This window comes from Haliotis rubra, unplaced genomic scaffold, assembly GCF_003918875.1.
Source record: "Haliotis rubra isolate DU_JTF1 unplaced genomic scaffold, ASM391887v1 Scf111, whole genome shotgun sequence".
NCBI lineage: Eukaryota > Metazoa > Mollusca > Gastropoda > Lepetellida > Haliotidae > Haliotis > Haliotis rubra.
In genome coordinates, this window is record NW_025765015.1 from 1,696,970 (window position 1) to 1,721,963 (window position 24,994).

Consider the following 24,994-nt stretch of genomic DNA (forward strand, 5'->3'; position numbering starts at 1 on the left):
GGTGACAGACACGCAGCTGGGAAAGGGATGTAACTGGAAAGATATATAGATTCATTCCCCCCTTAGACATCAGCTTAATGAACGCTGATCTGTTACAGTTTTAATCTCGTATAAATGCAGACATCTGTTTGTTCAGCCTCAATGTGCTGATGTAAAATCAGTGCCATTCAGTTTCATTTTATGGCTTTCCAACGATCAGCAGTTGTAGTTCGTATGTGGCAATTTGTACAATCAACAATTACTGACCTATACCTAAATTGCATATGAGTACAATGAGACAACTTCACGTGGGATATACTATGTACATAAGGTAATCATCACCGCGTGGAGCAGACGCTGGTAAAACCTGACAGGTAGAGTATTGTACACACACTTTGTCAAATCGACCATATTGGAGTTTTCATGATATAATGTACCGGTCAGAAGATTAATTTACACATTGTCACGAGGACATTAATATATTTGGATAAAACATATGTCATTTTGGGGTGAACACTACTAAATCGTGACAATTAATACTTGACAGGTACGAGTTTAGTCATCTTCAAAAATGGTTGTGTTTCACAGTTTTGACATTAGATCTACGTAGATCAAAGTGTTTAGAGAAATAATAACATCCTGTTCTTGATTCATATTAACTGTATGTTGTTATATTAGATTATTAGCAGTGTCTTAACACAACACAATTTGGTGTCTTAGGTTTGTTTAGAATATTCATAATAAAATGTGTTGAATCATGTGTAAATAGAGACCATATCGATTTGTTAATGTACGGATTTGGTCTACGTGTACATTATGCTGAATGCTCGATTTCCATAGTATTGAAGGGGTGTACACATCAAATTCATTCCTGCTGTATTTTAGAATATATTATCCATGTTTTCTTTAACCTATTTAATATTTCCTATTTTTCTTTATCATTGAATATTGTCCGTTATTTATCATACAAACAAATAGGCATGTCTTCTTCTATCTTTTTGTAGAATGAGTACCCTTTCCCTGCAATAGACCATACCTTTGCACTTCCGTTGCTCGACACCAAATCGAGGCTATGGAGGAAAATGGCGACTGCTACTGAGGGTGAAGTTGTAGAAATGACATCTCGTTGTATATTGTGATGTGTAAGCACCAACAGTTAAGAAGAATATACTTATTCCACGCAAAGGTACTATGGCTGGATTTTACAACTTGGAAAACCGTGAGGTGATTCGTGTCAAAGTGAAGGTAATGTAAATCACTGACTAAATGCATGAACTGCTGTCTGCCGCTTCTCGGTGGCATCGACAGTGTTTGGTTCCCTGATTCTGCAGTAAATCGTTTAAGACTTTGTCTTGACTAAATGACATAACAATATTCGTTGACTTAAAAATGTGGATGGAATCCAAATGTGATGATGGAAATGTATTGGTCATAATATATCCAGGCGGTATGATGGATGGCATATAAACAAATAATTGTACTTCTGGTGGGCCTACAGTAATTCAGTCACCCTAGAAAGAGACTCAATTCTTCTACTGAGCATATGTGATCAACAGTGAACACTCATTGACAATAGTTTAGTTAAAATAAAGCCAGATCTTTGATGTGTCACACGCACGCACGCACGCACGCACGCACGCACGCACGCACGCACACACACACACACACACACACACACACACACACACATACACATGACTATTAGATCAGTTTTCACGGATACTGTTCATAGTCTACTGCTCCACACACAGATTTGTTCCCCATGAAAATAGCATATCCATCAAAGAATCAAACTCACCTGCACACAAAATTTGAACTTACCCTTAAACTTAAAAACATCAGCTGGTCCACTCAACATGCTAAAATCACAACATTTTTTTGAACACAAAGGCTAAAATATTGCTTCTTGTGTGCATGAAAGTAAACACAGAATACAAAAGTATAACCACTGAGAGTCCCATTGACGGTATGGATGTTTGAATGATTAAACCTACTTAAATGAAATGTACTTAAAGGGAAACAAAACTCCAGCTTTGAAGATTTTAAAATATGGATTGGTTGTTTCTTCAAGGAATTTAAATTTGCTTATTATGGACTATATATTATTTTGACATGTTTTACTTGTGTTCAGCATTATTAGCGCCACACTGATGCAAAGCTACACCTTTAGGAGGATTATAGAATGTGAAGCAGTCTGTTGTAACAAAGGATATACAATAAGAAGATACAGCCAGCAAACATATGATTTTTTGTTGTTGATTAATGCATACAAGACTTTTAAAAAAGCATGAAACTGCCTGTGAACATCTGTAATTATGCACAGTTATAAAGTGCACAGTATCCCTTTGAAGACTTGAGATAAACAAACAGCTGATAACAAACGTCAATAAAATGTGAAATCTGAGAGCGATTATCCCTTGACATAATGATTCAACATTTGAATTTTATTTTCTATTGTGACAGGCATAGTTATAAAGATTACTGTGTATGTTCTCATAAATTAAACTTGAAATTTGCAATCGGCTGAACACATATTTTTCACAAATAAAACTGTGATTCAATTAAAAATACCCAACGATATAACTTTATAGAATGTTTGTGAACACTAAATTGTGAAATTATATATACACCACTATGAAGTTATTTTAGCTGCAGCTTTAACTGAATGTATTTAATGAAATAATAGCACTGTGGAATAATTGATTGCTCTTGCGGGATAATGTTTATTCATGATACAGTTTGATCTGTAACCATAGAGGCCTCACACATTCCTGGTGCAGCAGAGGAATGAAAACAAAATACAAATAACATAATTACAACCAAAAACCTTATAGGTATGATATCAGGCAGTTATCTGGAACATATTGGTCAATATCCACACATAGGAACAACATTTCATACATCAGAACCTGTACAAAGAAACTTGTTTGATGTCATGTGTCATTGTAACACTCAAAAATATTTGAAAATTTCTAAGGTATTATGGGATATCAAATCCCATGTTTGTCTCTCTACTGTTTGTTTGTTTCAGGTGTTTCACATTGGTGAAATGTGTCTTTGGTCAGCTGAGGTAGCACATATGATATCTATATTCATGATATCCATGGTTCTATGCAATATTCATTTTAGTTAATCAACAATGAGAAATCAATCAACATGATATTCGTTAGTCCTTTGAACAAAGTAAGTTGCTTTTACACAGGTGCCCAAGTGTACTGAAGGTGTATTCCCATCTGATTTTTGGCAAATCCTTTGCCACTGGCTGCGCTGCCACATGCATATTGCATAACATGTAATACATTCACCACATCAAATTATCATTATATTACTCAATGAAGTGAATGATGATAAATATAAGTGTAGAGCTTATACAATAAAACATTGATGAATAGATTAACTGAACTATATTCTTGCAAAATAATTTGTACACGTAATTGCTGTGTAATGAAGAACATAAGTGCTCATAAAGTGTTTGTAAGCATTATCTGATCAAATATGAGAATTCAAGGGGATTTCCCTGATTTTCAACGAGGCATTCCATTGCTGGTCCAATATCCAGTTTGTTGGGTGGTTTCAATAATTCATTATTAATTGGCATCCACTGTTAACTGCGGCTAATTAAAATGGTGCTGGCTGGACGACAAAAAGTTGGAGGCTTGTTTCCCTTTAACTTGCTTGAGTTTTAACTTGTATTCCTGTTTTAAATAGAAATACAACCAGTGACCAGATGGTCCATGTCAAATTGTCTTCACTCAATCACTTCTGCTTCCAATGGGTATAACACATTCTTTGATATTTTGTTTGCTGTTGGTACAGAGGTCACCTAAGGACCCATTTTAATGCCTTGGACCCCAAGATGTATTCTTTAAAAACTAGTGTAGGGACAAAGGTAAATCCCTGATAATTTAGGGACAATTGTAACAACACCCATAAGAAAACTTGAGTTAAAGCTTTATAATTCTGTAGTACAAGTAGGAGTACATTTAATATCTCACTGGGCACTAATCAATAGAAACATTATTTGTTTCCTGAACACTAAACTAATTCAATGAAGTAAAAGTCTTAAAAAAGTAGTGTTTATATGTCCTGTAGGCTGTATATATTTGTACTAGAATTGCAATACACACTCCTGTGTATGTTCAGTTAAGATGATTATTGATCTTGACTTGAAACTTTCTCACTCCTATTTTGTACATTACAACATGATAGACCGTTTCCAGAAATTGAACTATTAAGTGTTTAACCATGATAATGCTTTGAAATCTAACATATGAAATATAAATATTATATTCAAGAGGTAAATATGCTGGTAGATAATTGGCAGATAATCTTCAAAATCAACTACCTATGTTATCACATATGGATTAAATTCAAATGCTAATTGTCTTTAAAAATAAATAATGAAGGTATAGATTGATGTGTAGGTTAGGTGTTCTGTTAACTATGTTTCTAACAAAGACACTGATAATGAACTGGAATATATAACAAACTGTTTTCGTCCTGGCTTTTTCCTATATATTTTATCATATAAAATTGATGGATATAACATATACCTGATAATGTACTGAGACATTTAGTGATTTATTTTTGTGTCCCCTTTTGTCCTCTTCCAACGACGGGGCGGTGGGGTAGCCTAATGTAAACTCAGTCAGTCTTCCAACGACAATGTTAATGTTCATAATAAACCTATACAAAATTCTCTTGCAATGGACTAAAATTAGTGGTCCCTTTGAGTTCATTATAGCCATAGTTTACTGTACATGGCTGGATGTGTATGAGTTGACCATTATCCTGTTAATGTACTGAAAAGATTTACATGATCTTTTGCAAATTGTTTGATCTTAGGTTATGATCATGAAATAGAAGAGCTGTGTAATGGGTGTCAGGTATTTGTAAAGTCCCTTCTCAAAAGGATGCTGAGCATATCTTTGTTTTCTAATAATGATAATACAATTTTAAAATAGGTGTTACAGTATGTAGTAAAGTACTCAATATGGGAGGCAACTCTTGTAGTCTTAAGAATGAACCTAACTACATCAGGAGGTATCTCCCCTGGTGTAGCAGATGACCTCCTGTGTTGACATGGCAGATTGGGCAGCAGAAGAGAAAAGAAAGCTGGATTTAGATGATTTTGAAAGGGGTGTGACTAATGCAAAAGAGTTAGCTGGTGGACATGACATTCCTCTGTCTACAGTATACAGAACTTTGAAGAATATTCAGTCAAGAGTTGGGATTGATCTCAAGACAGGGGCAGGGAGGCCAAGGAAGTTCAGAACGGCGGATCGCCAGCAACTTGGTCAGATTGTGAGTAGGGGAAAATTGAAAAGCGTTGAGAATATCAGAAATGAGATGATTAATAGGGGAAGTCCTCAAGTATGTAATGCAATCCTCAGACAAGAATTACTTATTTGGGTAAAAAGTGCTGAATTCGCTCACCATAGATGAAAGATGCATAAAAAGAAAGACGTTTCAAGAGCATATAAAACATGAGATGATAGATATCACACATACAATATTTATTCACCATAATATATATGACATATGTATATCTATAATGTTATGTTTTGCAAACTAAGGCAATATTGCAATGTATCTATTGTATATAAAACTGTATATATTTTGCATTGTATATGCATACTGGAATAAACACTTGACTTGAACTGGTGTAGGGCTCACAAAAATCAAGATTGGGATAATGTTTTCTTTTCTGTTGAAATTCCTGAACTGGGTGAAAATTTTGACCAAAAAAATACTGTGAAACCTATTGGCCTACGCCCAAAACATAGCCCGAAATTTCACATATGGGTTGGGGTATCATCAAGTGGAGTGTCGCTGTTGTGTATTTTCACTGGAAATTACCGAAAGGAACGATATGTTGACATCTCAAATGATCACCTCCTTCCAACAGCCCAAATACTGTATGAAGATAATTGGATTGGATAACGACCCATAACACACTGCAGGCTACACAAAACAGTGGTTGTCGGACAAAAATGTTCAAGTTTTAGACTGGCCCAGCTACAGCCCAGATCATAACCCTATTGAGAATGTGTGGAGACTAATGAAGGGCAGAATAAACCAAAAAGGACTTTTAAAAAATTGAGAATATGAAGGAAGAAGTGGTCGAATATTGGGAAACACTGTCACATGATTTCTGACAAACTTTGATCGGTAGCGTACCTTGGAGCATTCAGTCGTGTATTGCAGGGCAAGGAGGTCTCTCAAAGTACTGAAAAGACACTAAGACTGTAAGAGAATCATATCTCAACATTCAAGTAAAACTTCTATAGTTTAAATACATGTATTAGATATTTGCTGAAACAACTTTCTCAGTAATTTCTGGGAATACTATACCTGTTCAGACAAACAACCACTTAAAATTTGTATATCTAATTTAATACTGAACATGATAATGTAAAATGAGTGTTCAAATGATTGTAAGATTGCATTTGGCGTAGTCATGTTATATACTGAGGGGAAAAATAAGGGATCACATGAAAACACAAGTCTTCCTTATTATTTTTCCTTATCCTGACTCATGCTTAATTGCTTGTCTTCTTGCGAACTATAGTGGAACACTTGAATCCCCTTTTGAAGTTCCCTTAAAAAAAGTGGACGTAAAATCACTCACCCCAGTAGTCTCCCTTTACCCCATCTTTGGCGCCAAAAGTTGGTCACATGATCAGCCATGCTTGTCACTCTCTCCTTCGCTCTAGTGGACGGTTGTGAGAGCGCGCCTGGGTCCCCTATACGGCATATATCCTTTGAATTTTAGGCTTTTATACTAAATTAAGCTGTATAAGGGCTTCAGCAAGGATGTACCAGCAATATGGTTTGAAATTTATTCTAAATTTGTCCGTTTCAACTTGTTTACATTTCATGAAGACTTGCATTTCTTGCAGGTTTCGGTTGTCAGTTGCTGATCCGCATTCTTTATGTCATAACTGCACTTCTATATGTTCTTCCAGCTTTCGCTGTAAACTTTGTCAACATTTATCTCAAATTGAATTTTATAATTATTTATAATCTGTTCATAGACGTGCCAAGGACAGGTTGAGGCGACAATTACAAGTCATGTCTCAACAGGGTGAATGCGTTAATAACCGTGGGTTGTTGTCTGTCGAGGTACATCATTCCAGTGAGCTGCCGGTGGTGTCTTCAGTGCAGAGAAATGAGGTTTCCGGCCCTAGGAAGAGATCGTCATCGGCTCAACAACCCTCATCGCAGTCCAAGAAGACTAGGACATCGTCTGCTGTGAAGACTAAGCCGTCTTCAGACAAGTCTGCAGTCAAGTCGTCTGTGGGGGCAACGAAGAAGTCGAGGTCCTTCGCCGCAGATATCAACCCAACGGACGAAGCAGACGTTTACGATGAGCTGCCGATCCTCATCCCTGAAGTACCGGTGAGGAAGAAGATGAGATCTTCTTCTACACTGACGTCAGCAACTATATCTACACAATCAGACGTCCTGTCTACGCAGACTGCAGATACCAGGGAGGACAGGCAGTCTATAGATGACACCTCAGCACTGTCAATTGCGGCGTCATCTGTACAACAACACCAGTTATCAGCGCAGACCTTCAACCCGGGCATCTTTATGCAGCTGTTTATCCAGCAGATGATGGACCTGATGGAACAAAGGTTCGCACAGGAGAAGACTGCGGAGAAGCAGACGAATCTGCAAGGAGGACGAGCATCGTCTACACCTCATCGGGATGAAGGAAGCAACCTGCGTGAAGGGAACGTTCATGAAGGGAACGTTCATGAAGACAGCACTCATGACAGCAACACTCTTGTGAAGACACTCTTCGAGACAACAGTCGAGACAGCATCTGCGAAGGCATTCGCGAAGGAAGGAGGCTCCTGCAATAGACAAGGAGCATTCGCTAAGGCATCGCAGATCATCCTCATCCTCGGACTCAGACAATCATCGGAGGTCTGCGCGAACGTCCCGTAGAAGAGAGTATAGACCTTCACGAAGGCATACAGCTCACAGAGACAGATCACCTTCGCGCAGGTCTTCAGGAAGGTCTTCATGGTCATCGCCACGCAGATACAGATCACCTACCACATCTCCAGGAAGGCACTCATGAGTGCCTTCGCGCAGGCTTACACATAGATCTCCACCTAGAGATCAGGACCAACGGCAACGATCTTCAGAACAAGACACATCTAAACCTGAAGATGATGGGGGAATTATTTTCTCCGACACAGATTAAATCCTGGATGGCTAATGGTTTAGAGCTTGCATCACTATCTAAAGACAATAATGAAGCATACACATACATGATGTCTGACAACGATTTTGACACGCTGACGCTGCCACCCATAGACCCTGTATTGGACGTCCCAGACAACCTCAGCTCAGCTTCAAGAAGGCAACCAAGTATCAAAGTCAAAGCATTCCACCTTTTAATGCCAAGAGATTTTCACTACACCACATGGAACCATTCATGAAGGCCCCAGACGTAGATGAAAACTATAAACTCATCAATGACGCTCGCATCAGGACTTATAAAGTGGAGGACAGGAAGCTAGCGCAACTAGACACAACCACTAGACGTACCTTCTTTGGTTTAGCCAGATCAAGAGCCATCAACGAAACCCTAATTACGAAGTTTGCAAACTCAACATCTGAAGAAGATCGGATGATCTACTCAGCCTTACTGACCCAAAGGAAAGACCAACAGTTTATGTCAGAACATTTAGCGTCTACATCGGCGGGATTAACGCTGCTAAGAAGACAAGGTCTACTATCATCTTGTAAATGGAGTGAGAAGTTCACCAAACCGTTAATCAGAGCTCCATGGGCAGCAACGAATATCTTCGCAGGGGAGATTGAGGACGTGGCAAAAGAAATTACGAAGTAGTCCAGAGAAGTCATGATGATCAAGTCCATCGATACACTGGCCAGTGTTATCAGACAGACATCGCAGCGCTACTCTGGCAAATCTCAATTTGCAGGAATTCAGAGCGCTAGAGACAAGAAATATGGCACTTCCAAGGGATGTAAGGATTCTTTTCGTCGCCCCACCAGAGCTCCTAGAGGTAACCCCGGGAAGAGGCAGAGGATTCAGAGGTGCCAGGAACTTTAGACGTTGATGGACAGGGTCGGAACGACTGGAGTCTTCCACCCCCAACCGTTCCCGTACAACCCTCACCAGTGGGTGGACGCCTACAACTTTACTGGAAGAATTGGGGAATTCTACAAGACGATTATGTATCCCAGATACTACACACAGGATACAAGATAGAACTGCAAGCAGTTCCACCTTTAACAAGCACTCCTCAGATGTACAACTATGCTGCCGATCAGAAGGAGAAATTACTCGATGCCATTACAACTCTACTCGACAAGAAGGCAGTCGAAGAAATAAAAATCGCCACACCCGGTTTTCACTCCCCAATTTTTCTAGTTCCCAAGAAATATTCCAAGGAAAAGTTCCGACTGATTTACAACATGAAGAAATTCAACCAGGATTATCTAAAAAGGCCCGCAAGATTCAAAATGGTACATCTTCCACAACTCAGACAGATCATCCGTCCGTCAGAATATCTAGCCAGCATAGATCTACATGATGCGTATCTTCACATCCCAATACATCAGGACTCAAGGAGATACCTCCGATTCCTATTCAATGGACGTCACTACCAGTGGAAGGTACTACCGTTTGGAATATCGCCGTCCCCCTGGTTGTTTACTCGAGTGACAAAGCCCATCATCAGTTACCTACATCATCAAGGTCTACGCAGTGCGTTTCACCTAGACGACGGGATTCAAGCTCATCAAGATCCCAATCTACTCAAACGGCAACTGACGTTTACGATCAAGCTACTCACTCAACTAGGATGGTTAGTAAATCATCTCAAATCGGAATTAGAGCCTACACAGGATCTACAGTTCCTAGGAATACTGAATCGTCACTTCAACGAATCGACTACTAGTCCCGGAGGACCGTTGAACCAAGATACAACAGATGATATCACAAACACTACTCTCTCCACTACCACTACGAGAGTGGCAGAGTCTACTCGGTCTCCTCACGTCAGCACAAGACATGACACACAGAGGCAGATTACTTTTGCGCCCACTACAAGTGTTTGTGAACGATCATCTAGACAGTCTGGATCCATTCGTCCTACCGAACGAACTGAAACCATACCTATTATGGTGGACACGGAAGTCGAATGTCTGCGCAGGAACCTACTTAGTAGAGCCGGAATCCAACATTCATCTCTACGCAGATGCGTCCCTTCAAGGATGGGGAGCTCACTTAAACAACAAAGTGGCATCGGGGAAGTGGTTGAATCAGGAACAAAAACTACACATCAACATGCTAGAGTTGAAAGCAGTTATAAACGCCTTACTACACTGGTCCAGCATACTAAAGAACGCTCAACTGATGATCCATACGGACAACTCCACAGTGGCGTTTTACATCAACAAACAAGAGTCAACAAGATCAAGGAGCATGTTGGACCTCAGCTTTCAACTATTCAGCATAGTAGACAACCTGAACATCGACATAAAAGCATCACACATTCCCGGAGCCAGAAATGTGATAGCAGACGCCCTATCCCGTCCAATGAATCCATCACCGACGGAGTGGATGTTACATCCAGAGGCATTCAGGGACATCATTCGGACAGTAGGATCCCCACTGGTAGATTTGTTCGCAACCAAGTTCAACAAACAACTACCAACATTCGTCTCTCCGTTTCCAGATCCTCAAGCATGGGCAACAGATGCTCTAAGCATATCTTGGGAAGGACTAAACGCTTACGTGTTCCCTCCACCAGCGTTAATACCGAAGGTATTACAGAAAATCAAGGTGACGAACAAGTTACAACTGATTTTGGTCGCGCCTTATTGGCCAGCGAGAGAGTGGTTCCCCAACCTCATACAAGATATAGGAAATCCAATCCTACAACTTCCAAAGTGGCCAAATCTACTGATTCATCCACACACGAAGCAAGTACACAGAAACCCAACAATGTTTCAGCTACACGCATGGAGCGTATAACGACTTTGCTTGAAGAAAAGAGGATATTCCACCAGAGCACCAAAGCAGTAACTTTAGCCTTACGTAGATCAACCCGTACCTTGTATGATGACAAGTGGCAAAGTTTTAAGAAATATGCACGGAATAAAGGTTTCACTGCGATGGAAGCAACACATCCTCAAGTGGCGGAATATCTTTGTCATCTCAGACAGACAAAACGATTAAAGGGATCTACACTCTCTACATACCTAGCGGCCTTGAGCACAGTTATCATGATGAAAACGGGTATAAAACTGACCAAAGTACCAGAGATACTGGCACTACTACGCTCATTCAAGTTGGAAGACCAACAAAGGAAATTCAAGGCGCCCGCTTGGGATCTCAATGTGGTGTTACAGCATCTTACCAGTGAAGATTATGAACCACTAGAAAGGACATCATATGAGAAATTAACTCATAAAACCCTGTTCCTCGTAGCCCTAGCAACAGCGGCAAGGATGTTAGAAATTCATGCTCTAGACTTCAGAAGAACAAGATTTGACATGCATCGTGACACAGTGCATCTGGGACTAAGATGGGATTTTATAGCAAAGCATCAACTGCCTGGTCAACCAGACAGACAATGCCATATCCCAGCACTTTCGTCGATATTAGGACCACAGGATACTCAAGATCGATCCTTATGTCCAGTCAGAGCATTGAAAATATATCTACAAAGGTCTAAATTATGGAGACGAAAATTCAAGCGCCTTTTCATCCCTCCACGAGCCTCCAATCCTCATGAAGTCAGAGCACTGGCATCCACACTAGCTCTGCATGGAAACTGCTCCATCTCAACAATAATGGAGGGCTGCTTTTGGAGATCGGAGACGGTGTTTGACCCTTTTTGTCATGTGACTTGTAAAAGCCAACACTCAGCAGAGTACGGTTTTAAAGTCCATGCGCACGTCTAGGACAGGCTAGCATGAGTGATGGACCCTGTACTTGTAAGGACTTACTTGTACACGAAGTAGGGTCGCTTCTCCACTTGATGCAAGCATCAAGGGATGGAGTTGTATAAATCCACACAGAATGTCAGGAGAAGATATTCCAGGATAAATCTGACAAGTTGTGGTCCCCCCACTCATCAGAGGAAGCTGGAAGAAAGGACAAATGCCATTTGAAGTTCCCTAAGGGGGTATAAGGACGTAAATCAGCAGAGAATCCAGAGTGGCTTGACCCACCACCGATTCCGTCGGATTCTACAACCAATTAAGCATGAGTCAGGATCAGGAAAAATATGTAATTTTCTGATTAAAATTGATATTTTATACTTATCCTGACTCATGAGGTTAGCCCTCCCAACCTCCCCTCATGGCACTCTGGATTTCCCTGCAAATCCAAGTGTCGGGCTCGAACATACGGAGAGAGTGACAAGCATGGCTGATCATGTGACCAACTTTTGGCGCCAAAGATGGGGTAAAGGGAGACTACTGGGGTGAGTGACTTTTCGTCCACTTTTTGGAAGGGAGCTTCAAAAGGGGATTCAAGTGTTCCACTATAGTTCGCAAGAAGGAGAAGACAGGCAATTAAGCATGAGTCAGGATAAGTATAAAATATCAATTTTAATCAGAAAATTACATTTTTTCCCAGGTTTCTTCACAACCTTTGTATCGCACAACTTGTGAAGAAACCTGGAAAAAAAATAAAGGAACACTTGTGCTTTCATATGATCTTTTATTTGTTTCCCTCAGTATATAACCAATTGTTTTATTATTATTATGTTTTGTTGCATTTTGGAGTTTTGTGGAAAGTTTTCTGAGTGTCTGAGTTTATCTTGAAAAAATGACTTCAAAACAGAGCCAAGGAATATTTTGGTACTATTTTTGCATCGTTCAAATCAAAACACATTGCATTTCTATTTATCATGTTTATTGATGTGGGTTCGGTCATTCTATTTCTGGAATGGTTAACTGCCACAGAACATACTGACTTACGTGTTATGGACATGTGTGATATAGACATTGTGAAGAAGACATGCAAGGATTGGCTAGGAAACTCAAAATCTTTACATGTACAAGTCCCAGGTAGAAATCCAACAGAAACTTGACATGTTAAATTATAACAGCTCCGATTTAAAATGTATTCCATGCTTGTTTTTAATGTTATTTCATTTGTAATATCCTTTTTGTTTATTTTTATATATATAAACAATGCATTAAAGTGCATGAAACTTCTGCCTCCTAGTGGTATACGGGCGGTGGGGTAGCCTAGTGGTTAAAGCGTTGGCTCGTCACGCTGAAGACACGGGTTCGAATCCCCACTTGGGTACAATGTGTAAAGCCCATTTCTGGTGTCCCCTGCCGTGATGTTGCTGGAATATTGCTTAAAGCGGCGTAAAACCAAACTCAGTCAGTCAGTCAGTCCTAGTGGTATGCACTTTGTACATATTTTGCATCCAATTTTAAGTTTTATGTTTATGCATGTAGGGTGCAGGATTTGACATCTGGTAAATCTTGTCATTTCAGAAGTGCGATGGCATGTTGCAGCCTGAGTATAAGAAGTTTTCAGTGGATCCGCAAATTACATCATTTGAGATGCTGCAGGGAATACTTGCCAGAGCCTTTGATATCAAGGGGTATGTCAGGCTCACGGTGTCATATGCACATGTATAGATGGGTATAGTAGTCAACAAGTGACTGTTATACCAGGGCTCCAGATAAGGGTCGTATCGGTGTATGTACGGATAAAAAATATGCATGATACGGTAGGAAATAATTTAGAAAACGTAGTAGATATGCACCACGACCATGGTGTTCGGTCTTAGAATTATTTACAGACATATTTTTCTGAAAAAGTATTGTTTTATTGTTTATTGACCTGTTTACACAAGAGTAGCAATGTTGTGGTGTATACATGAAACGAAACACAAGACTACTGATACGCCATTAAATTCCATTTAGTACTCTAAATGTACTTTAACTTTACTACTCTAAATGTACTCTTAAGTTTTTTCCGTACTCCTGTATTGAAAAAATAAGGAGTACGTACTCTTCATGTTGAAAAATTATCTGGAGCCCTGGTTATACTATAGCAAGTTTCCGTTTCTATGATCCTGTCACCTGTTTACTTTAAAGGGGAAGTGTACACGAAAAAATCGCTGTTTTTGTATGTGAACCAAAATAGAATTTTTAAATTACGTAATATCAGTGTTTGAAAATATAGTCATTTTTCTTACAATGAAAGTATAACCCACACTGTAAGTGCTGAAATGTTATGCGATTATGAGGTCTCTGTTTGCCGAGCTAAACAGGCCAGAGATACCACCTTTGATTATGACGTAATTGGTACCAGTTGATTTAGACTGGTCTCCGGTCTAGTCCCAAAGCAAAAGAAATACTGACATTAATCACCTGAAAAAAAGTATGTAAAAATACGAAAGAAGCATTAGAACTGAAAATGTAAGCATTAAGATAGAAATGATCGTGTGTATTTTCATTCATAACCTCACCCTAATGAAAATACCCAATATGTATAACAATGTTGACGCATGTATGACATCACTTTCTGGAAGCCACTTTCTCAAAATGGCGTGTTCACCAACACAAGTTCGCAGGATATTTGGAAGGAAACTTTCCTTGTTTCAAGCAACGTATATGCATAAATGTGACATGTAAGTACTCGACACATTCTGACAATCTACTGGTTGTTATTTGCTTTTTGTTTTCATTGTGACCAATGGAAATAGTCAGAAATAGGAGAAGTGCCTTCATCGTTGTGTGAGTTTGCGTCACTCATGGCGACCAGCTTACAAAACTATACTGTAATATATTGTGTTGAATCTTGGAAATAATTGGAATACACCTTCTTTTATTTAACTATCTCTTGCTACGATGATCTTCTCATGCATCTTCTAAAACTTATGGGCAAGTGTATGCAATGAGCAGGCAAACGGATCTCTCACAGTGTGAGAAAACAATACCCATTGTAAAATCTGAGATGGGTTTTGTTTACATTTCACACAAGCGGTCCTTTCCCAGCGCGGCATCTGATATATTTAGCCAAATTTCACTGAGACACTTGGTATTAGTGTCATTTTATTATACCCCCGCTACGAAGTCCGTCCCGATACTTTGTCCGGAGCATATCTCTTAAAGTTTACATGCTAGGTTCACCAAACTTCACACACATGTTAATCATTACCCATTGATGTGCCTTTTGCTATTTTAAAGTTTTTTCAGAATTTTGTTTTTTTGCTGTTTCCATGGAAACATGACTTAGGCTGTGACTATGAGGATGTCATCTTGTCCAAACTATACATGCTAGCTTCATCAAACTTGGTACACATATCAAGCATGATCCCTAGATGTGCCTTTTGGGGGGTAGATCCAGATATGAATTGTATTTTTTTGCTGTTTCCATGGAAACATCACTTAGGCTGTGACTATGAGGATGTCATCTTGTCCGGAGCAGATCTTCCAAACTATACATGCTAGCTTCATCAAACTTGGTACACATATCAAGCATGATCCCTAGATGTGCCTTTTGGGGTTTAGATCCAGATATGAATTTTATTATTTTTACTGTTTCCATGGAAACATGACTTAGTGCCAAATGTGTTCGATTATTTTGTCCGGAGCATATCTCTTAAAGTTTACATAGGTTCATGCTAGGTACATGCAAAATGTATTTGATGGTTACCTGACCATGGCATATCATCGAAACTATACATGCTAGGTTCACCAAACTTAATACACAAGTTAATCATGAACCACAGATATGCCATGTGCTAAAAAATAGCAATCTTCATCTACGTCCACTTCATTGTGTGCAACATGAGACAGTCAAGTTCAATTGTATGTCAGGTTTCCACGGAAAACCAAAAAAAATCTAGTTTCCATAAATTATTACTGTAATCAGTACATGCCAAAACTATTATCTAACATGTATATAAAGTCAAAGAGAAATTCTTTTGAGCTGCTGATCCATGTCACGTTATATATATCAATATTAGTCATTACCATGTCCCAAAGTGGGAAGCGGGGGTATGTGAGCTTTGCTCACTTCGACCACTTGTTTTGATCTGTATGAGGAATTCAAGGATTCGTGTAAGGAAGATGGTTTTGAATTATAGTTGTGATGTAATGGGCATAACATAACCGACATACATGTGACATGATTTCATAAACACTCTGTCTGAAAGTTCACTTCTACATTCAAGTTTGCATATTTTCCAAAATATTCTCAGCGATTCTTGGTTTATCGCCGATGTTTCAGAATGAGCATTGGTGATTCCATCAAACAACAACAGATACCGGTGATCACAATGATACAGGATTTAAAAACAACAACTAATTCTCCCAGTAAAATTTGACATTCAAAGTAAGACAACTATAAATTACGCAAAACGCAATGAATTCTAATTTAGTAATATGTCAAGACTGGTGGGATTTACGATGCATGTAATTTTCCTCAGTAGATATGCCCAACAATGAGAGGATGATAAAATAGAAAAACGAATTTTAACAGAATTCAAAACTGCGAATTGCATTTATCTCTGTGATGTATTTGGATATGATTTTGACATCAAAGTGAAGGTTGAAGAGGAGGGACATATACTGTGCGGTTTATGTAGGCATTAAGTACCAAACGTAAAATGCCAGCACATTCACCCAGAGATGTAGTGCATATACGTTTTAGTTTTGGTGAAAGAAGTTACTGTTGGAAAGGCGACCGACTCCGGTTGAATGTTACACAATTTGGTTAACGTGCTAACAATGTTTGTACGATGTATATGTACGTCATCACAGTGTGGAACTGACCACATAGCCAGCTGAATGGACATAAAGCAACTGTGTGTTCAAGTTAAACTCCGATGCTTAACCTTTACAATTCAAACTTCACACCTCCTGGTTACACTTTTTTTTTGTTTTCACTATCATCATACATGACGCTTCCATGTAATCAATTCGTTGTGACTGTCATTACTTGAATGAGCACTTTGAAAACAGATTTGGTATCAAGATAATATGATGTAAGAATTATAGCACACTATTATTTTGTTTCTGTGATTGTTAGAACTACAGTGATTCAGTGGACCTTGTATATATGATGATCAGCTGTTGTGTTTATGACTTGTGGTTGGTTGTGTCCTCAGTAATTGTTGACATTTTCTGATGGGTGAGTTGACTGGTGTTTCAGTGACTTCACAGTGGGCTATCTTGCACCCGACTCAGAAGGCCAGGAGGTGTACCTGAGCATGCTGTCTGACTGGGATATGGATGCTGCCTTTCAGTGTGCCTCGGATCCCTATCTCAAGCTCAAAGTAGACCTGAAGCCATTTGAAGATGGTAAGTAAACTCTCACAGGTGGTACACTGAAGAGAACTTCCCGAAATTCATGCTGCAATTGTAGGTAACCAATATAGCATGTTGATTGGTATTATGATGGAGGTTTATAGTGGCAATCCTGCAATCAGATGAGTTCAGTTAAACATGGAGCACTAAAGTCATCCAAGATTTAAATGAACTGACAAGTGAACTAAGGTAACTCAAGTTTTCAATTTTCAATTTCATCCATGATACTCACATATAAGCTTGTCATTTAGAATTAGTCTTCATGTAATTATGGCCGATGTTTAGGGCAACTTTCAGTTTACTCGATACAGATATAGTGGTAGTAACCTATTCTTTAAAGGATACATGTATCATATCAGTAATAAGCGCACACACAGTATCGATAGTCTGTCTCACAGTCCCTAAACCACATTATGTTCCCTAATGCCTAGCCCTCTCTCCAATGCTAAAGCCCTAAATGAAGCAAGTCTAGATTTCCTCAGGTTCAGGAATCTCCCAACTCGCTGGGGCACCTTTTTAGTTTAAATGGGTTTATTTGTTACTATCAAAATGATATATTCAGGGACTAAACGTTAGTCTAACAGTATCGACTGAGCATCAGGTTTTACCTAAACTATCACTACCAAAGATGAACGTGTTATTTCATCCATCCATGATTATAGTGTCACATGTGTACTGTTTTATTAATTGTAGAAGGTATTTTTCCAGGTGTTATGTTAATATTTTGATTGAATTTTCAACATATGAACCTGCAGGTGTATATTGATTAAAAGAAAAAGTATATCTCTGTTAAATTCTTATTTGAAATATCACTTCTGTATCCTTGACACAATCTCAATGGTTGTGACAGCAGTGTGGTGTGGATGCTATAGAATGATGTTTATGGGCAATTTTGGTGTTAGGTTTTACTATTTATGCAGACAATTTTTGAATATCAATACTTGATGGCATATTTTGTTCTGTAGCTATCTTGTGGACTACATATCCAGCTTCAAGACACCTCTTACTAAGTATATGTATAGATTTGGAAGAGCAGCATATTTGTTTTTAGGTTGGTTTGTCTAACCATTCATCAGAAATAAGTTTCTAGAGAACAGATGTTGCAGACATTTTGAGATGGGAGAAAATCAATGAGCATGTCACATATGCCTATATATATTGACATGTGGCAAAGTAGTATATGGCATAGCTTGTTGGTAGTTGCAAACTGAGGCACAGTGGAAGATATATAGATATATGAGAGTATGCTTTTCCTGTTGTATAGGTTTGGATGATTGGGATGTGATTGCTCCAGCTGACATTCCACAACATAAGGTAACCAACATCCTAGACAAGGCATCCCTTCTTGGTGCCATCACTGGAACAATCACCTCCCAGGTTGGCAAGACCATGACCTCTGTACAGAGAGCTATGTAGGTCACACCTCCTCACACATTCCTGCACTTACTAGCCTAATGACTCCACAAAGAGTGATGAGCCGTCCTGTGCATGTTAAAAGCTCATACATGTTCTTTAAATTGATTTGTTTTATTTTTCACTTGTGTTTGGAATAATGTGTTTTGGTGGATTTGTTTTGCTTTGTCTGAACAGTCAGGTTTATTTGAGTCTATGGCATGGTCTGCCATTGAAAGTTTGTCACTGCATGGATAACCCCAGCAGTGGTTCAGCTTTTTCATTACTCATATCATTCCAGTTCTATATATAGGCCATCTAGCCGCCAGGTTGAAAAAATGTATTTGTTACTTCACTTTGACATTGTCTGCTGAATATTAAAATAATACAAGATTATGCATTTATGTAATTCTTATGCTAGTATGGTCATTGACCTTATTTTGGTTTCATAAAGCTGAGAGTGAGATTTTGTGTTATAGTCATCTTTATCATGTTTATATTTGACCACTGAAATGTCCTGAAACGAATCAAAACACAGCAGTTTCAAAATGTATTACAACTAGATGATGCATGTTGTATACGTAAACATGATTAATGGCATTGATATTTTACAGGCAGATTTTTAGTCTCAAATCACTGAATCATATATCATGTGTATTACACATACTCATATCATTGCTCATGAGTGGCCCAGTTGTCTAAAGCACAGGGATTCACTGGGAGTTGTGTGCCTAGGGCATGACAGAAATCAATGATCTTGGTTTCAAAACCTGGTATTCCCTGATGTTTTTAGGTGTGTAAGCATCATCCTCATGGGTTACAGGGAAGTGGCAAACATCTCACACCTGCCTCCATTAAGCAGACACAACACAATACTTTTCTACTTAAACAGTTTTAATGGTTCACATTATAATGAATCTGTTTATAGGCCTCAAGCAGACTGATGAGGAGTTGTATCGCCCAGTGAAACCACCAATGTCTGACATGGAGTTCCACAACTACCTGGACTCAGGAGGGTTCATGATAAAACCGCAGGAGTTTAGACTCAGCATCTACCAGGGCGGCATTGAACCATCATTGAGGCGGGTCACTTGGAGACACTTACTAAATATATTTCCAGCTAATTTATCAGGCAAGGAACGCTTTGATTATCTGAAAGGTAGGGAGCGTGAATATTACCGCCTGCGAGATGAGTGGAAAGAGAGATTCAGTACAAACACTGCTACTGAGGAGGTGAAGTATGTAGCATCAATGGTGAAGAAAGATGTGCTACGAACAGATAGAACACACAAGTTTTATGCAGGTGGTGATGAAAATAAGAACATTCTGAGTTTATTTCACATTCTGGTAACTTATTCCTTGACACATCCAGATGTGTCTTATTGTCAAGGCATGAGTGATATAGCCTCTCCCATCCTGGTTACTCAGAAGGATGAAGCTCAGGCTTATCTATGTTTTTGTGGTCTGATGAAACGGCTCAAAGCGAACTTTCTGCCCAGTGGTGCTACGATCATGACAAAGTTCAGTCACCTTGCCCATCTGCTTCAACTTCATGATCCAGACTACTTCTCGTACCTACAGAACATTGCTGCTGGTGACCTATTCTTCTGCTACCGCTGGCTTCTCCTAGAGCTTAAGCGTGAGTTTCCCCTTGATGATGCTCTGTACATGTTGGAGGTAATGCTCAGCACCCTGCCACCTGACCCACCCCAACATTCACTCGATCTCACTGATGAAGGCTTCAATTTTAAGTATCTTTCCACCTCCCCATGCTCTCCATCATTTTCTTTTCAACAAACTGTCTATGCCAAGCTGCTAGCCATGCGCCGCCAAGGGTCTTCTATTCGGAGTAATGGTGGAAGTGTTCCTAATGAACTCATACCAGGAAACTCTGCTAACAACAATAGTGTTTCAACATTTGATGCATCACCAATAGATGAGAGAAAAGAAATAACACAAGACTACCCTCGTTTGGATGATCCTGATACCCGTGCAATGCAGCGTCGTTCCACCTCTATAGACCGACACCTTGAAGACACAGCTGTGACAAAGGAATCTAGATCCGGTGACAATGATGATGGCCAGTGTGCCAGTGGCAGTGTGGACAGTAGTGAACTGAATGGCATGAGAGGTGATCGTGCAGATGCTTCCTGTGAATGTGAAGACGATTTCAATGGTAGCTCTAATGACAGTGGTACAGGCGCTACTCCATCAGATGCCAGTATTGTGGAAGAGAATTTTGCTGAAGTGGAGGATGTTTCACAGGATGCTGACAAAGCAGATGATGCTGACCAACAGATGCAATTCCATCTTTCATTGGAGAACAAACCAGAAACACCAGTAAACACCGAGGAAAAGCAGACACGTACCTCTTTCTTTGGAAACATGAAGAAACTGATATCATCACCTAAGCGAAGACCAGCCAATATTACAATTCCTAAGGAAATATCTAGTCATTCAGAAGGTGAAGCCAACACTAAGGCTGATGATGTATCTTCAGCAAAGGGTGGGGAACAGTCCCAGAGCAGTGAGTCAGGAGATGGAGAATCATCAATGAGTTCCAACAACATACTCTCAGCCTCAAAAAATTGCTCAGAAGTTGCCACCTCCCCATGAATTTGGCTGTGGTAACCCATTCCTTATGTTCCTGTGTTTAACACTACTCCTACAACATCGAAATCACATTATGCGCAATAAACTAGACTACGAGGAAGTGGCCATGCACTTTGACCGAATGGTGAGACGTCACAGTGTACATAAAGTGCTGCATACTGCTCGTCAGTTGTACTCTGAGTATCTCCGCACACAGCAGATGTTGTCCGAGAAGGATGCAGATGACTCAGGACTTAGTGTGTGAGGAGATGAGTAACTCTGAAGTTACATATGAACAAGGCAGATGCCTTATGATCTGTGGATCATCATGGACCGTGTATTCACTATGTTGGACCAATACTTAAGTTATTACAACATTCACGGGTGTTTTTATCTAGTCATCATATTTAACAATGTGCAGATAATCATTTTGAACTTTCTCCAGCAGTATTGTGCTAATTATCAACGTGCATGATCATTCCCGGAAGGTGAAATTCTCCACACAATTATTCTCTGGCATTCTCACAAGTCTCTTGTATGCGTCATCATGTATTAGTGAGTGGATGTGTTTTCAGCACAAAGATCATTTTATGTCTGTAAATAACAGTTATGGAAACAGTTTGTTTGGATAGAGAACTATGCTGCTCTTAGTGCTTGCCTATTGCACTGTAGTGTGTTGGGGTCAAACAGACTTTAAATACATCGTTATATATATATATATGTGTGTATGTAAAATTTAAGTGTGATCTTTAGTTTTCTGTGATATTTTCAAGAATGATTGTGTTGTCAAAGGATCAGTTTTCCCGAAGCAATCATTATTGTGATTAATTTATGTAAACTTTTCAAGAAAATACTGTGTCAGCTTTGAAACCAAAGTTGCAAAACTACAAGTCATAAATGTACATCTTTGGCTGTGGCTGTGCTCAAATCATGGTGTTGCCATACTAAATGGTTATTGCTAGCAGTTGGGTGCAGGTGTTGTTTGGGATCTTGATTTGAGGTTATGGTTGTAGTCTTGACAAATATGTATCAAAGCAAGATGCTGTGTCTCAAATCTGACACAAATTGTACCGATGTCATGCAAATGTCAGTATTAGTCAGGTGCTGCCTGAAATATTATAAGGAATGTTAAAGATGATTGTCTCCTGGGGTGACCCTTGAAAGTGTCGTCTATATCAGCATGATTAGTGCTAAGCTGAATGGTTCAATTATTATGTCATAAGCTCTCAAGGGAATGCTTTGGCCTTGCGTGTGCTGTCTTGTCATTTTGTTCTCGTCTACTGAAAAATGACTCTTTGTAACCATTTGATTTGACCTGATTCATACTGGTCTAAAGAAACAAAATCACATATAATTTAAGTACAATTTGTCACTCTCAATGGTAATTGTTTCTTGTGTTATATGAAGTATTCATTTCCTGCATTTTTGGCTTTTAGTTCATCTGACAAGAACGTTAATGTGAGCTTCTTTATTGTGTGATGTTTGTTCATCCATCTGTTAAATTACATTTAAAAGTCTCCTCTTTACCAAATTATCTGTGAAGCAGAAATATTGTTATTCGACAGAGCTCCTGGATTTCTGATCTTAAACATGACTGGCATTGTTACATAAATCATTGAGACATACTTAAGACAATATTTGGAAATTGTTCATCTGTCTGTTATGACCGTTATCATCTAACACTATAAATAGTCAATGTTTTTGTTCCAACAGTAATTGCCAATACATATATACATGCACAAAATTTGAACTGAACTGTGCAGTAAATATGGCCATGATATGCTTTCAAGGAAATGTAAATCTTCCTCCATATTTCTGTGATATGTGTTGTCTTGCTGCCATTCCCATCATTGTCAGAAACTTTTAAAGTTTCCTCTGTGTTGATTGTGAATGAGCTACTGTGCCCATCTACATGTGTGGCCAGTAATGGTTCAAGAATCGCAACAAATAGATGTAGTGCAACAGGTATTAGGCTTAAAGGTGGAAGATCCAGTTTGTGTTTTTCTATATGCATATACATGTTCTGAACCGAAACAGTTTGTATACCAGTACAGGGATGATTTATTTCTTAGAACCATTTCAATTTTACACTAAAGTCCAGACTGATTGTCTTATAAATATCAGCTCAGCAATATCTGGCCAAAGAAATGATGCTCTCATTTCCAAAACTTGTTCTTTGAACAGTTTATGTTCATGAGAGTCATACATGCCTCCATTCATGTTGTCTGTACTGATCACCCCCCTTTGAATATCATTTGAGTAGTATTGTGCATCTGGATTTGACTAGAAATAATCTTTTTAAGAAATTTGGATTTTGCACCTTACGGTAATTGTTGATATCATAGGTATGTACCAAAACAATGTCTTGAATTATCTCCTTAATATGCTGTCAGATGGGATACTAGTATACATACTGTAAACTGATGGAGGTGAAGTGATTGATGAGGATCCTCATTTCTATTCTTGATATTAAGTATTTGTTGCAAACTCTGCTGTATATTATACCTTCATCAAATAAATACAAAAATCAGTTGTCACTTGTCAATCACCTTTACTGAGACTGGATTTGATAAATGTTGTTTTTCAGTCGGAATGATGTCATAGAGAACACCATTTCTGATGTGATTTCATTTAGGCTGATCTAGGTTTCCATAGCACAGTGATCTAAAGCCAGGAAGGTTGGAGTGCAGGATTGAGTCCTTGCCCACTGATCATGGTTTTCTTGCACAAGTTCCAAGCATCAATGACCATTGACACTTTTGAGTTTTCTTCACATATTAAGCCGACATGCTGTGACAGGACTGAGGTATTCTTCAAACATTTTGCTGATAATGCTCCATATAGTCATGGCTGGTGACGGTTAAGAGACCACTGAATTGACATTCTCAGCATTAAGATTATTTTGAAATATTTAAGTCTCTGTTAACACCATAGCTTGACATCGTCATATCTGTCAAAGGTCAGGCCAGTCCAAACCATCTTAAAGGTTACTGAGAAACTGTTTCAATGATTCTCATGTGTTCAATCCTGAGATGACCTTTAAGTGTATACATGATGAGTAAGGTCCGACATTTATTGAGGTCTTGCATGCACTTATCTGTAGTTGATTATACATCAGTTTTCATAATAAAGAATATTCTGGCATTTACACACTGAGGAAGAGAATTATTATGGATGTCAACTTCTATATTATGAGGATTACAACGTTTTGGAGTATATCCTGACTCCATCAGGTGAATAAATGGTATGAGACAGATAGCACTGCTCAGTCACAAACCACTTACCATTAATTTGTCAAATTAAATGAAACAAACAGGTTGAGTTCCCTGCCTCAACTGCAGTTATTATTTTCACAAGGCAAAATGTAGAAATCTGCCTCATTCTGGAGTAAATGTTTCAGAGGAGGCTGTTATGTAAGTAGCCATGTGATTATGCAGTTCAATTCTCCATTGACCTTACAGTCAAAAGTTCACCAGTCTTGGCCAAGGAATCCATCTGCATCATATGAGTCTTCCAACAAAAGTGACCTGTGGTATCAAGTATCACCATTACTTTGCACTGAATCAACCTGTGAAGTTCCGGGTTAGAATTAGGGTCTCTTGCCATAAGAGGCAACTAACAGGATAAGGTGGTCAGGCTCACTGACTTGGTTGACACAAGTCATTGTATCTCAACTGAGCATATTGATGATCAT

At 39.0% G+C, this 24,994-nt stretch overlaps 1 protein-coding gene across 1 annotated transcript; it reads left to right on the forward strand.

The window, feature by feature from the left end:
- Positions 1-246: 246 nt before the first annotated feature.
- LOC124288135 (TBC1 domain family member 25-like) lies at positions 247-23,832 on the forward strand. The gene is made up of 6 exons (XM_046724706.1): positions 247-353; positions 984-1,224; positions 13,489-13,598; positions 17,162-17,310; positions 18,581-18,729; positions 19,636-23,832. Exons 2-6 carry the CDS (start codon positions 1,171-1,173, stop codon positions 21,322-21,324), a joined length of 2,151 nt encoding a protein of 716 aa, XP_046580662.1. The 5' UTR covers positions 247-353; positions 984-1,170; the 3' UTR covers positions 21,325-23,832.
- Positions 23,833-24,994: the final 1,162 nt, after the last annotated feature.